The 14,000-nt window shown below is 49.0% G+C and overlaps 1 protein-coding gene across 1 annotated transcript in view; it reads right to left on the reverse strand.

The window, feature by feature from the left end:
• The window catches only part of RNF216 (ring finger protein 216), a 97,562-nt gene that overhangs the window by 18,392 nt on the left and 65,170 nt on the right, over positions 1–14,000 (reverse strand). The window contains exons 13-14 of the mRNA XM_090023946.1: positions 6,778–6,875; positions 4,035–4,257 (exon numbers count right to left, since the gene is read on the reverse strand). Of these exons, the coding sequence (XP_089880072.1) occupies positions 4,035–4,257; positions 6,778–6,875 (321 nt within the window). The remainder of the gene's footprint in view (positions 1–4,034; positions 4,258–6,777; positions 6,876–14,000) is intronic.

Below are 14,000 nucleotides of genomic sequence, written 5' to 3' on the forward strand. Positions count from 1 at the left end.
AACTGAAGGAGTTGTAAGATCTCCTGGTTGGAAAAGTTCAAGACGGCCGCTGCTGCTGGGGGGGAGTAAGGAGCACCCCGAGTTGCTGCTGCCACCTTGGATGCAGCACCCGGCTGCTTGCGGTCCACAGTTGCAGCTAGCATTTCGGCTGGAAGGAGGAGGTCGCTGGGAAGAGAGCTGGCAACGGCCGTGCTAGCAGCAACGAGGGCCGAAACAGCCAAAGCACTGACTCCACCTGAAGCAGCGGAGGGCTTGTCGGCAGAAAGAAAGCCGGCAGTACCCATAACAGCAGCGAGGGCCAGAGTACCGGTGGCAGCACCAGGAGCAGCCAAGACATCTGTGGTTGCAGCAGTGGTTGCAGCCACTGAGCCCAGCTGTCACAGTGCCGGCATAGCAGCTCCAAGTCCCTCCAGAAGCCCAAGACCAGCTATCTAATGGGTGTTGAACCCACTGGAGACAACAAACTGTAAATAAGTTGACCACAGAGGCTGTGGAGCCCCGGGTGAGCGCCCTGTGAACAGGACCAGGCCGGGAGCCGAGTGGCAGTGAGAATAAGTGTACTGCTCAGTGGACTCACTGGTGGGGTGAGGCGTGCATCACAAATAGGCTAGTAAAGACACCCCGTATGAAAATGAAGAGACCCCAAACACCCTCAGTGAGAACTCCTTGAGATGGATCGATTGCCCTAATTCATGAGATCCTGCTGGGTTTATTCAGTTTTGCAGCAACTGATTTTATTTATGAGTGACCTGTTTGAAGGGGGTGGGCAAGTTGATGGATGGAATGGATTTACTGCTCCCCCGGTTTTAGTTGCGTTTTATTTACCTTTCCCCTTCTTTTTATGAAGCTTCATTTTTAATAATTATTAGAAGTAGTACTATTATTATTATTTCAATTCGAGGAGTAGGAACAACGTTTTATAATGGTTGGCCCTATTTTATTGCTATGTTTGTATTTTTGTTATTTCTCCTTAAATTTATATTATGGTTCTATGTCTGTTATGTTATTTTTGGGAGCATGGCTTTCAGAGTCCCAATACATCTCTTATTTAAGGACTCCACCCCCACCCCCTGTCCATTTTTGCCTCGGTTTCCCCACCAGTGCTACCCTAGTCTGCAATGCAGTGGCTTCTCAGTAGTGCCAGGAGAAGCCTCTCAAGCACTGAAGCCAAAGCTAACATATGGGTGCTGAATGTTTAAACAGCAGTGACAGCTGAACTAAATCAACCACCAATGAGAGCTCTTGGGAACAGTCTCCCAATCCCTCCAACTCATTACAGCCAAGACAACTGCGACATAGCAGTGGAGGCAGGTTGGCAATTGGCTATGCCACTCCTGATATCACAGCGCCCCCACTTCCTAGTACCTGCGTTTGCTTGTAGCCTACATCATCATAACCATTAGATAGATCATTAATAGCTTAATTACATCCTAATCTTTTCAATTACAGCAGATGGACAAGGTTTCAATTAACTTGTAAAGCCAGGGAAGTTGGAAGTGTCTGCATTAGCCTAGATCATTTGGGATAAGGACTAGCAGATGCTGGGTTGTTGAAAAATTAATTAAAAACAAAGTCCTTTAACTCAAACCTAATGAAATGCATTAACTTGTATTTTTCAGAGAAGTTGTTCTGGATTTGCGGTGAGGGCTGTAGGTTTGGGGAAGGGGAGGTGTATTTCTTGTGTAGGCAACAAACCCCGAGTGTCCGCTTCACACGAAACGCCGAACGCAGCCTTAAGAAGTGCTAGTCGCAGCGCCAGGCACATGCTATCAACCCAAGGTGACAGCGAGACACAACACAGCTCTCTGAAGTGAGGGGGCAGAAAACTCCTGTACCACAGCTGCTGCATCCTGTCCTGTCCATAAGCCAAGCCCAGCCCCCGAGGAACAGGATGCACCAGCATATGCAAGGAACAGAAGCAGCGAGAGTGTAGGAAGCCGTTTGCTTCTCCCTCTGCCCTATCTCCTGCCAGAAGCCACACGCTTGAAAGGGCCCACATCTGCCCTCCTCATGTTTTCAGCAGCCCCAGGCCAAGTGCCGGGTAGAAGCTGCTCACGCGCATGGTGCTGCAGGAGGCAGCCGAACGCCCGGCTTTGCTTCTCAGTATCTGTAATGCTAAGCCCGGCACGGTCCACTCCACAGATGCAACAACGGGCACCCTTCTCCCACAGCAAGCAGCACAGAGCCCTTCTGTGACTAGAGGACACAGAGGCATTGGACAGCAAAGGGAAAATAAAAAGAGGACTATAAAAGGGATTAAGAGAGACAGTGGCCAAGCTAAGACAGGGAACGAGGGGGGCTCGTCCTCCTAGAGACAGAAGCAGCAGCCCTGGAGGTAGTTCTTGATGCCTCTCGTTTCTGCTCCTCCCCAGAGCACACGTGACTTACTCACCCACATCTCTCATTTCCAATCTGGGGTCACTCCCTTTGTATTGATCTTTGCTTCCCAACCCACTGGCCAGGCAAGGACAGGCGCTACATCTGCTGCCCCAACACCTTCCCCCTCTTCTCTCGAAACGTCAGCCATGACAGCACCAAAAGCAGCTCAACTATTTCACGGTGAAAAACTTATTTGGTCTACACTCTTCATGACACCCTCTGCACCGTGGGCAGAGAGATTCACCTAGTTTCAACCCCTCAGCTTGCCAATGCTTCATCGTGCAAAAGAAAGCAACCCTCAGCTGACAGTGGGAAATTTTGCTTTGCCACCACGTTGGTTAATTAAGCCTCCGAAGAGGGACAGATGACAGGCTAGTCTTTGTGTTGTTTGAAGGACAGTCTGGGCGTTCTGAATAGCCTTGTGTTCTGCCGAGGCCTGAACAAATGTCATGGCTGCAGACAATCACTGGCCCGGTGGGAACAGAGGAAGCTCTGCTGTTCCTGAACGGAGAATCATGTCCCAGTGGGAAATGGAACAAGTGGAATTAGACCGATTGGATACTCCGTAAATGGGCATCAGAAGTATCCTGGCTGTGGGAAGAGGAAGAGGTGCGGTTATCTCTCTGTCTAGCTTTGTTCTGAGCCAGTGCTGTTCAGTGCTGGGGGAATTCAGAAAAAAGAAAACACAAGTGAAAGCCAGTGATTAACTCGCTGGGTTCAGAGCCCTTTGGAGAGCGTGGCAGAGCCCTTTGGAGGGAGGGAATGGGTAGACCAGTGCAGCCATCACCTAAAGGCAGCTCTTCCAGAGGACAGAAAGCATTCCCTGGATAGAGGAGGCAGTGACACTCTGGTACTCAAGCGTACACCTGCTGTTGTTGCTCCTCCTCCAAGGATGAAGACTGGACAGATTACCCTCAAGCAGGGAGAACAGGCTGGCACCTTTCTGTGCAGCATCTCTGTGGCTTCAGGAGGCTCCCGCCTCCCTTACTCTGCCCTTCCCATCAATTTCTGACACTGCAAAAGGGACTCAGTGTCTAGCCATGCCCTGCTTATCACCACTTTCCTCTCTTAGTCAGGCTACACATCAATTATTTTTATGCCAACAGCACCATAATGGACATAACAGAGACCCCAGGCATTTGGGTTCCAGGTGTGTTGTAGCATCCATTTGCCCATTGCCACTGAGGCATGAGGTATAAACTATTTCCCCCAAACAAAAAAAACAAAAAAAAAGACGACAGACCCAAAAATGGAATCAAGTCCAAAAAACCCAACTCCCACCTCCCTACCTCAACTCCCCCTTGCACTCCCCATGATTTCCTGCTCCGTGCCCCCTCCACCATGGTGCAGATCGCAGCTCTTGGCTATCCCAAATAGAAGCCCTGTAGATGCCCGGTATTGTTTTCCAAAGCTCCCCAGGCTCCATCAGCCTTTCCTTCAATAAGGAAGGTGCTGTAGGTGGCTCCCAGTCCCACGTGGCTGGCTTTGCTGAAGAGTTGTGTTGCCTTCATGCAGCCCCCATGCCGCTCTGAACCAAGTGAGTAGAGGGGAGCATCGAGTGCAGTGCTGCTACAGGGCAGCTACTCTGACATTTTCATGCTTAACTGTGATGGAAACTGGGGTTTCATGGCCCTCCCAAAGGCTTCTCCACTTACCGTGGGGTCCGTCCAGAGAGAACATTTTGCACAGTCCTGGCAGGGGGCCCCTGGCGAACGCGGGTGCTGGCAGAAGTGGTCATACCCATTGATGGCGGCTCGGCAGAGGTAGCACATTTGAGCGCCGCAGCGGCAGGACATGCGGTTGCAGCCCTCGGATTTGATGAGGCCAGTCCCACACTTGTGGCATTTCCTAATGCGCGCTGCTGTCATCTTCTCTTCTCTGCAGCACGAAAGGGCAAGAGAAGCAGACACTAGCGTGGGTATGTTTGCACTTGCCAATTCTCAGCATGAGCTGTGCTCTCACTGCCACCATGACAGCACTTTAACCTTCCTTCCCCTGATGTCCCTTCCCCCTCCTCACTTTCTTCCTACTTTATCCCAAAGCCCAGTGTTGTTCCAAGGAGGTCTGGGCTGAGCTCCATCTAGAGCCAACCCATGATGAGTTGCAAACAAATTAAGTGAAAGAAAGTTAATCACCGGTTGCATTCTATAGACTCAAGTGTGGTTTCCAAGCGAGACCAAATGTAGCACAGCTGAGCTGTGGTTTAGAAAGAATTTCAACCCAAAGTCAGAAGGGCCAAAGGGCAGAGAGATTCTTGACTCTGCTGCAAAGAAATATAGTCCGGGAGCTAAAGGTTTAGGAAAAGCAAACTGCTAATTGTCACTTGCGAGCTCCTGTTCTTAGGTCTGGCTGTTGTGGTGGTTACTGAGCTGCTATGAATGTTTCTCAACTCTCCTAGACCTGAGAGGGAACTTTGCTTTTTGTTTTGCAGGTAATTAAAGAATAATCAAGCCTTTGCCATGAAGGCCAGGCTTCCTACCCCTCTTACGCCTCTCCCCAAATCCCACAGGGGCTTGCCAGATACTACTGCTTTATGCCCGAAGGTGTACACACTCAGGCTTTATGAGAGCACAGAAAGCAAACAGGAACCCAGGACATTTCCCGGCAGTGTTTGGTTATAACCATGACAATTGTCTCAAAGGGAAGCAATAATGCCTCTCCCTCGAGATGGTTTGGTGATGCTAGATATAATTGTAACGGCAGAACCCGGTGGAAGGGCTCTGCTAGTAATTATATTATCATGGAGTGGGAATCAGAGGGAAGCCTCTTGGTAATTAGTCACCAGGAAGAATGAGACAATTAGTTGCAATTCTGAGGGCCTGATTACAGAGCTCTAAAACAAGTGAAATGTTTAAATTGGAAAGAACAGAACTTAATGGAGTCCAAACCGATGGAGCAGGCTGACAACCCTTCACAGCAGCACAGTCGCACGTGGCGCTGCGGTCAGAGAAGCAGAATCTGCTCTCTTTGATGGCTCGACTGAATGGAACGACCTGGACTCTCCGCCTCTAGCAACCTGCTAGTGGATTTGCAGCGTGTGGACACAAGTTCAGGGCTCCAGCTGCTTTTTCCCCAGAGCAGATGTCGCTATGAGGTGAATCACCAGAGCGGTGTGATGGCACCAGCCCACATCAGACCTTGGCTTCTTGGTGGCTCCTCCTCTGTCCGCCTCACAGGACACAGCGTGTGTGTGTTAATGGGAACTCTGAGCAAGGCAGGAAGCTGGGCCTGGGCTCCAGCTGCGTTTCCCCTTCCCTACACTCCGCTTCAAAAGGAAGTGTTTATTGTCTCATCTCCAGGCAGCAAACTCACCTGAACAAGCAGACCCAGAGCACTGCTCTGTTGAAGAAAACCTTGCAAACCAATTCTTTCCTTTGTTAGGGCCATGACCATCCTACAGGTTTCCCTGTCCCCCTTTCCTACAGGGAAAGCAGTGGAAATATGCCACCGGATACCCCAAAAGTTGGTGTCTTGCTGAGAAGTTATGCCTTAAAGAATAGAAGGATGACCTGACTTCGACTCCCACATCCAGAACACCTCCCTATGGAAACTCTGTATCCCGCGTGTCTCAAGCCCAGCAGAGGGACAGCATCACCCAGCAGTGATATAAGAGAAAAGTGACTAGGTTAACAATGGCAGGCTCTCTGAATTGCAGTGCGCCAGACCAGCATTTTTATAGCCTACTTCCTAACATTAGACCATGCTGGCATTTCTCCACAGTAAGAGATCAGATTTCAAAACAGATTTTATGAAACACCTAAGGTTTCAGCCGTCTACATTTCAAATTCAAGTCTGTTCTGAGACAGCTTTGCTTAGCATGTAATGCCTGGTCTGCAAATGCATGTAGAAGCATAAGAAATTACACACACATCCCTCCTCTACAGAGGGGACGAGGCGAGAAAGATTCGGGCAAGCAATACCTCAGCCATCAAGCTAACAGAGCGTTGTTTACCACCGCAATGTAAGGTGCAAGGCGACTGAGCAGACTTCCCCTGCCTCCCTGCTCACCTCTCCGCAGCACAAACACTGCGAGCTGACTACATACAGCCTGAAGACTTTTTCATTTCCTCTGAACAATCACGCCTGGCTGCTGCAAAATGCAAAATGGGTTAAACACCTGTTCAAGAGTAGATACTCCCAGGCTCTTGATTTACCGGTTGCCGTTGCTGAAAAGCGTCCAGGGAAATCCTAATCGCAGAGCCGGGTGACTGCACGTTGTGTGTGTGACCAGAACGCAGCCAGACCTCATACGGGCCAAGGTCCCCGTTTGTGGACAAACAAGGATCTTTCTATACTCCCCATAAATGATACTTGTTACTGCTTTTGGTAGCCCAGGTGGTTTCTTGCCAAACCCTCAATAAGACGACTCAGTTTTTCCAGACTTGGAAAGTTACTTACATTGACGTTCTGTATTTGATGTCATCCTTCTCGGCCAGCTGCTCACAGGTGAGGTTCATGTGCTCCTTCCAGAGCCCCTGGCACTTCCTGCAGGTTTCCTGAGGAGGACAACATAAGCACTGGAGGAAAGCGAACATGTAGAAGTATCATTCAAGGGCAAGGCTAGGACCTGCAAGGGCGTTCCCCAAACTGCAGTTTCCCACTGAAAGCTCAGATCCAGGCCATGCTGCAGATACCTAGAACCAGTGCAGTGTTGCCAACCATCATCCCCAACCAGTAAACCCAAGGAGAGGGGGATCAGTGACAACACTTGGTAGTGCTAAATGACAATGACTTGGCCAGTGGGTAGGTTAATGCCAGCAAGAGGCAAATGTTCACGTGAATACAATCACATGAGAAATGAGGGGTTTCCACCGCACGGTTATGTGAGCAGACAATTTTAGATAGACCCATGGCTCAAGGCTTAAAAGGGGAGCAGACAATAGAGGGTGAGTCTGAGCAAGTTTACAAAATGAACCGGAGCAAAAGTGACAGCTGAGTTTTCAGCGTAACCTCACCCCCAGCCCCGTACGTTCGCCCGTCGCTCTGGGACTGGTAAGCCAACAGTAGCACAGGAAAGCTGTCGGGACAGGGTTGGTAAGAGGACTTGACTAGAGCTATGCAAATAACTGATTTCTTGGTTCACTGGCCAGGAGAAAAAAAGTGTTTAGGCTAAACTAAACATTTTCTTCCATTTTTCAGGGTTGGGGGCTTTTTTTGTTTGTTTGGTTTTTTTTTAAGTCTTTTATGATTAATTCATATTAACACATTTTTCAGAATGAAAAGTCCACATCTTCACTTCAGCTATAAAAAAAAATCCCAGTCAAAACTACTACCACTTTGATGTGAATTTGTGAAATGCTTTAAGACCGCCCAAATCTATCATTTTCACAGAAAGTTTTAGCTGGGAAGTTCCAATCTAGCGCCCAGACTTGCCACTAACAAAAGACAAGAATTCAGCAGAGCAGAAAGAGTCGACTGCTATTTGGAGCACTTCATTTTAATTTACATTACAGCTTTTCATTTTCAGATACAAAAGACAGAATCATAGAAAAGCAGGGCTGGAAGGGACCTCAGGAGGTCATCTCATCCAAATCCCTGTTCAAAGCAGGATCATCTCCAACTAAACCATCCCAGCCAACTGTTTGTCTCACCTGCTTCTAAAATGCCCAAATTACCAGCTCGCTTGACATCCAGACAGTCAAGTTGCCTAAGTTCTGGACATCTCCCAGACTGCTCTAAGAACTCCAGTGAACCACACATTTTTAATGACTTGGTTTAGTAAGCAAGAAGAACAGGTTAACATAATGTTTTAGGTGCCGAGTCTTAGTTTCCATCCGAGGGAGGACAAAGCGAACGGTTCATTTCTCTTGTCTGGCAGACACAAAGAAAAATAGAAAGACTCACTTCCTGGCTGGCCTGCCTGGGAAGTTACCGCCGTTTTGATATACAAGGTGGCAGTTGTATTTTTTAGTGTTACGGTACCACGGCCCAACGCGACTTAAAATACAGAACCACCAGGCATTGTGGATACTCCCATTCCCCTCCACCCGAACAGGGGAAGAGACTTCTGGCTAGATGGACAGGATTTGGCTTTCAGGGCAAAATGTAAACTTGTTTTGAGTTTGCTGTCACTTAACCTACATATAGATTTTTTCCAGCTTCTCTTCCTGAACTGTTTCAACAACCAGCAACTTGTGGGTAAGCGCTGGGAGGACACAGTTGCTGCCAATCTCATCTAGGAGCCCGTTTCGGACTTCCTGCTGCCACCTCTCCCCTGCCCAGTTCCTTCTCCTCACCCGAGGAACTCTTCCAAGCCTGAGACTCAAATTTGCTCTTTGCATCATAACTTGCATGAGTAAGGATCCATCCCAATTTCTCCAGGTACATGGTACTACTTTCACATACCAGCAGTAAAGACTCAAAGCAAAAACCTCAGTCAAAGAAAAGGGTTTGGTCGTGCCCTTTCCACCGAAACCTGAATATTTTGATTGCTTGTTGTTAGGTTAGGGACAATACTACTGGTTTCGTAACCACTAGTTACTGCCCTATTTCACGCCATATCTTTCCATTTACCCCTCGACATTGCTACATCCTTGTCTCAAGCAGTTTGAAACCCAAGAATGTTCTGCCCGACTGGGCAGAAACTCTGCTTATTGCCCCAAAAAGCCTTCCCAGGGGAGACCGGCAGTCTGAATTCCCAGAAAGACTCGGTCCTTCTCAACTCGAGAGAGAGCGAGCAAAGTTTGCCCCCTTCTGGTATAGGGCGCTAAGAAGCGTCCCATCTCCTCTGCCATTTCCTTTGGGCCGTGGACAAACAGTTGCTTGCGCATTTGTGAGATCCTTCCCAATACAGCATTTACTCCGGTCACCTGCTAACCCAGACGCAGGTAGGTAAAACCCAGCTCTAATGAATTCCCCTGTGGACGTTTTGTGCAGCTTCTGAAAGCCCTCCCCAACTGTTTCCATCACTGTGAACCTCACCATTGTCAGTGTAAATGTCCCTGCTACAATTTGATGCAACCCTTCTTGCTCTGGAGGATGCACCAGATCTCCGAAGTGACCTCTGATATCAGAAGAAGGCAAAGAAAACCATGCCCCTCCTAATCAGACAGTGGCACTTACACATGGGAAATTAAAAGCAGGTCAGAAAGACCCATACGTCTGTCCTGCTGCAGAAAAGCAGGAACGTTTTCTGCTGTTCTGTCCAAGCCGCAGGACTGGATCTTTTGCTTTGAACCCAGTTACTTGCGCTGAACTCACCGGGCTGGCTGCTGAGGCTTTATCACGCCTTCTATTATTATAGGTCTGCTTGCTCTGATAACAACTATTTCCATCGAGCGGGACCTTTTGTTTAGTGTTTGTCGAGGAACTGCACTCGCTTTACTGTATCCGGGATCTTGTCTGAGCTTGAGCACCTTGAATAATTTACTTAACATTACAGCAGCAGCCAGACATCCAGCCCGAAAAGAGTCCACATAGCACTGGTGCTATATAGGCAGAGAAGTAAAAGTGGGATGGCAGGAATAAAATCCAGCCTGATGCCCAAGCTGGTGCTCTGCTCACTAGGCAAGGCCGCTTGGTTCATTTGCTGTTCATCCTGGAGTCTCACATGGGGGAGTTCATCCCATCTGGCTTTCCTGAGACCAGTGTAACTTTATCTGACATTAACTCCCCTTGGTTTTTACAACTTCCATTCTCCTAGGGGCTGCAGCTCAGTAGACTGTAGTCATGTCTGCACAAGGCTTTAAGCATCCCAAAGGTCACTGCTTTACTGGACAGGGATGACAAGGGACGTTAAGCACCAGTCACTGGGTTACGTCTGCCCACACTGGCCAGGTACTGCAGGCCTACCCCATTCGGCGCTGGGCAGGGAGCAAGAGGAGGATGTGATGGAGATGCCTTTGATCCCAAAACTAATCTCCTTACCAAGCATCTGCTGGAGGCAGCGGCTCCTGCTTCCTGCAGGCTGACAGGAAGCCACAGTGATTAATGCAAACATACCCAGGCTCAGGCTGATCCTTTGTTCCCAGGTCAGTGATGTGGAGGCTGAACTTTCCATGCACAGCTCAGAAGCGAAGCCGGCAAATCCCCTGCCAGTTATCCTGCATCCCACTGCACTCTTTGGTGCGTCCAAATCGCAACCTGGAGGGCTTTAACATTTGTTTAAACGCCTCCTCCATGAGAACAGCAAACTGATCAAATGAGCCTCTCCCCCTCCACCAAAAAAAACCCCACGAAAGTTTTGCAAGCCCCAGCTCTACAGATCAAGCAGTTAACATTCAAATGCTTTCCCTGCTCAGTCTCCACCCCCTCCAGGCCAGCTGTGAGCCGCTGTTTTTTCACTGTCGGTATCTGATCAGCACGGACTTTATTATAGATTCAGCCCAGGCGCAGGCCGCGTGGACGGAAATGCAGGGAGACAGAGGCAGAAGCTGCTGCCTGCCTGCCCACGACATTCACCGCGTGCTCGCTCCTTCCCTCCGAATCAACACGGCTCTTGTAGCGAGCACGCCAACAAGGCAGATGGAACGGAGCAAGCAAGGGCTGGCTCTCCCACCGGCCCCATCGTCGGCACCCTCTGGTTCTCGGCGAGGCTAGAAGGAGCCTGCCCCTCGCCTGGGCTCCCCATATGTCGCCTAATTAAGCCCTGTTGCTGCTGCTGGGAACCCCTCCTCCACTGCCACAGAAATGCAAGCTCTGCTGTCTCCCAGTCCAGGGGCTGCCCCAGCACAGAGCCGAGCGGCCTGTGTTACACAAAGCACCGGCTGGGGGTGGGTGAAGTACACTCCCGACTGCAACATCCTGAATGTTCTTGATGGTGCCAGGCCTTGACCAGCAAACCCCTGAAGCTTCCTGCAGGCTAAAGGCAGCCAAGGTGAGTTTTCATTTACCTGCATCTACCCAATGCAGAGACTACACTGACCCCCGCCCCCCACCACGAAGCACTCGAGGCCCATCTGTGCACTGCTGCATTGGTTTAACGGCAGGTTGTCTTCTATACCCGCTTAATCAACCGACAAATCCGAGCTGAATCGACAGACCTCATTTTAAATGGGTACCCAGAAAAAGCATGCATAAAGTCAGGCATCACTTTAGCTAAAGATTCAGCATAAAAAGAGTTACATGAGTGCAACCTCTGCGTAGAGCCAAGCCCCTAGACATGAGCGCTTGGGAGCAATATTTAGGGTTTCCCCAACTGGGAGCTAGAAGAGAGGGTGGAAAACCCAAAATTAAATGGCAACCAGGCTGGAAAAGCATCTCGGCAGATCTGCAGGAAGATGCACTGTCTGGAGACCTGGCATGGAGCTTCGGGGCTCCTCAGCACTGAAACGGCCTCTGCCTTGCCTGGAGAGCTACACCCGCCCCTTGGTCCAGGAGATTAGCTCTGCTGGCTCCCATACAGGCAACACGTAACAGTGGCGGCAGGTTCCAGCTCTACACGCACTGTATACATGCATCACGGCAAAATGTGCACACAAAGGAGGCAATGTTCAAGTAATTGCCAGTTGGAAGGAGTCCAACTCCAGCTTCTTTTCATCTTGCCCCTTCAAATTTGCTCTGCATTTTACCTCTGGCAGGCGGCTGGTTTCTCAGGTAAGGCTGCCGCCTACCGCTGTACAGCTGCAATTGCAGCTGCTTATCATTTAAATAGGACCAGTGCTGTCACCATGTGATAACACACAAGTGCTGTGTTAAGAAGGATAAGTAGAAGGCAGGGTGGATTTGCACCTTAAAGGATAAAACAAGTGGTCAGCAGCTGCGAAACCAAGGAAGATGGACAGTTCTTGCTTTTTAGCACAGTTATGTTCATGGGGAGGCTTGCAGCCTTGTGAGCTCCTGAAGGCGGGTGGGTTGGTTTCCAAGACTATACCAGCCTTGACTAGTCCATAAACACAAGTTGCTGGGAGCAATTAAAGAGTTAAAACTCACACGAAACAAAAAGGGGGTGAATTCCATAAGGGACAATACAGCTGGTTGTAACTCTTATTGCAACCAACATAAAACAATGCACCAAAACATGAGGTTTTTCACTACAAAGTTCTCCCCTCCACCCAGATCATTTATTCTATCAAATAAAGTCTTGCCATTTTTCCTCTCTCCCCCCTCAGTGAAAGGACAGAACATGTCCAGGAGGGAGATATTCTCCTCTGCTCAGCCACATTTTCATTTTTCCTTTGGCTCCTCCATCTTTTTGAGCAACCTTGGAAATCAGAAGCCAGACTTCACTTTGCTCCTCAGCTCTGCAGAACTTGGAGAAGGTCTGGAAAAATGTTTGACTGGCAAAAGGAAAAACAACATTAAAAAAAAGAAAGAAATTGGTAGCACCCATCCCTGGAAGCCCTGGGTTTTACTGCATTGGAGGCTAAGAGAGGGTCACAAGGGGTCTCTGCCATCTCATCCCCTGCAAAAAACCCCCTGTTGTCTTTTTTATGAAGTTCAATATTTAAATAGTAAGAGGCTCCTGTGGGCCCCTCCTTCCCACACAATGAAGGTAAACCAACCCATCTCCTCAAGAAGCCATCTCCTCAAGAAGTTGCAAGGGGGAAATTTAATCCCTTCCTTCCAGAAGTGACTGAAGAACATCCCAAGAGTCCAGCCCAGGAGATATGGGAACAAGACCTGGTGCATGGCTCATTAGCCATTACAGAAAGATCAAACCTTCCAGCAGCTGTAATTCAAGTGCTGTAGCTAACTCCAGCCTCGCATGATCAAGGTTTCCAAGTAGCCCGACAGACTTTTCTGCAGTAAGCTGCTCTATTATTATGAACAGATTGTGCAGAAATTCAAACAATTATTGTTTTTCCAGGTGCATGCCTTAAACAGCTTAGCTGATTGCCATTTTGGCTGAAGTGGTCAAGTCTCCAAGACTAAAAATGTCATCAATGCCCAGGTGAGAAAATACTGCCAGTCAACCTCACAGACAGGCTACTGGGCAGCTGCGGAGGTGGCATTAGTATTGTTAGAGCAGCTTGGTGATCGGCACATACCGGACTATGAAAAAGGTGTGCCTATGATTAATATGAGAGAGGCAGAAGCATCTTTTGTGGATGAGACTGCTGGCTTCACCTTTCCGCCTTGAGGTCTTTTAACTTTTGTGGTGTTTTGTGCTTAACGCAAGTATTCATCTCCAAGCAGGTCCCTACATTTGAATGAGGAAGACGCAAGGGATGGAAACCCAGGGCTGCTGGCACGGAGACGGCACATGACATGGGCCCATGAATCCTTGCATCAGGGTCTGTAACCTCTTACCAAAGCACCGTGTCCCTTAGCTCTAGGGTCAGCCCCATGCCTTTGAGCAGTGCAGCCCTGGAAAAAAACTCACGCTACATCCAATTTGCTGAGCACATAGTTCAGTTCACACAGGGCGAGAAATTTCCACCCCCCCTCCCACCCACCTTTGTGAACCCTCCAAAAGCCTCTATCGCACGAACCTGCTTCAACCTGCACCACAGGCAGTCCGGAAGAAATAGTGCTGCTCAGTGAGGGTTTATATAGGCAGGTTAAATATAGCCTGTGATCTCACGCTGAAGCCACCATTTATAATGAGCAAAAGGGCTCCACGTATGCGCTTTCGCAGGGCAGGAAGTGAGAAGGAGTTCAATCATTTGCTACTGGAGTTGCACATGCAGTTGTTAAACCACAGGTCTTAGATATGCTCAAGTGATATGAAATAATAGCGC

The sequence above is a fragment of the Crocodylus siamensis genome, chromosome 12 (assembly GCF_052110815.1).
Source record: "Crocodylus siamensis isolate JL-2025a chromosome 12, ASM5211081v1, whole genome shotgun sequence".
NCBI classification, from domain to species: domain Eukaryota; kingdom Metazoa; phylum Chordata; order Crocodylia; family Crocodylidae; genus Crocodylus; species Crocodylus siamensis.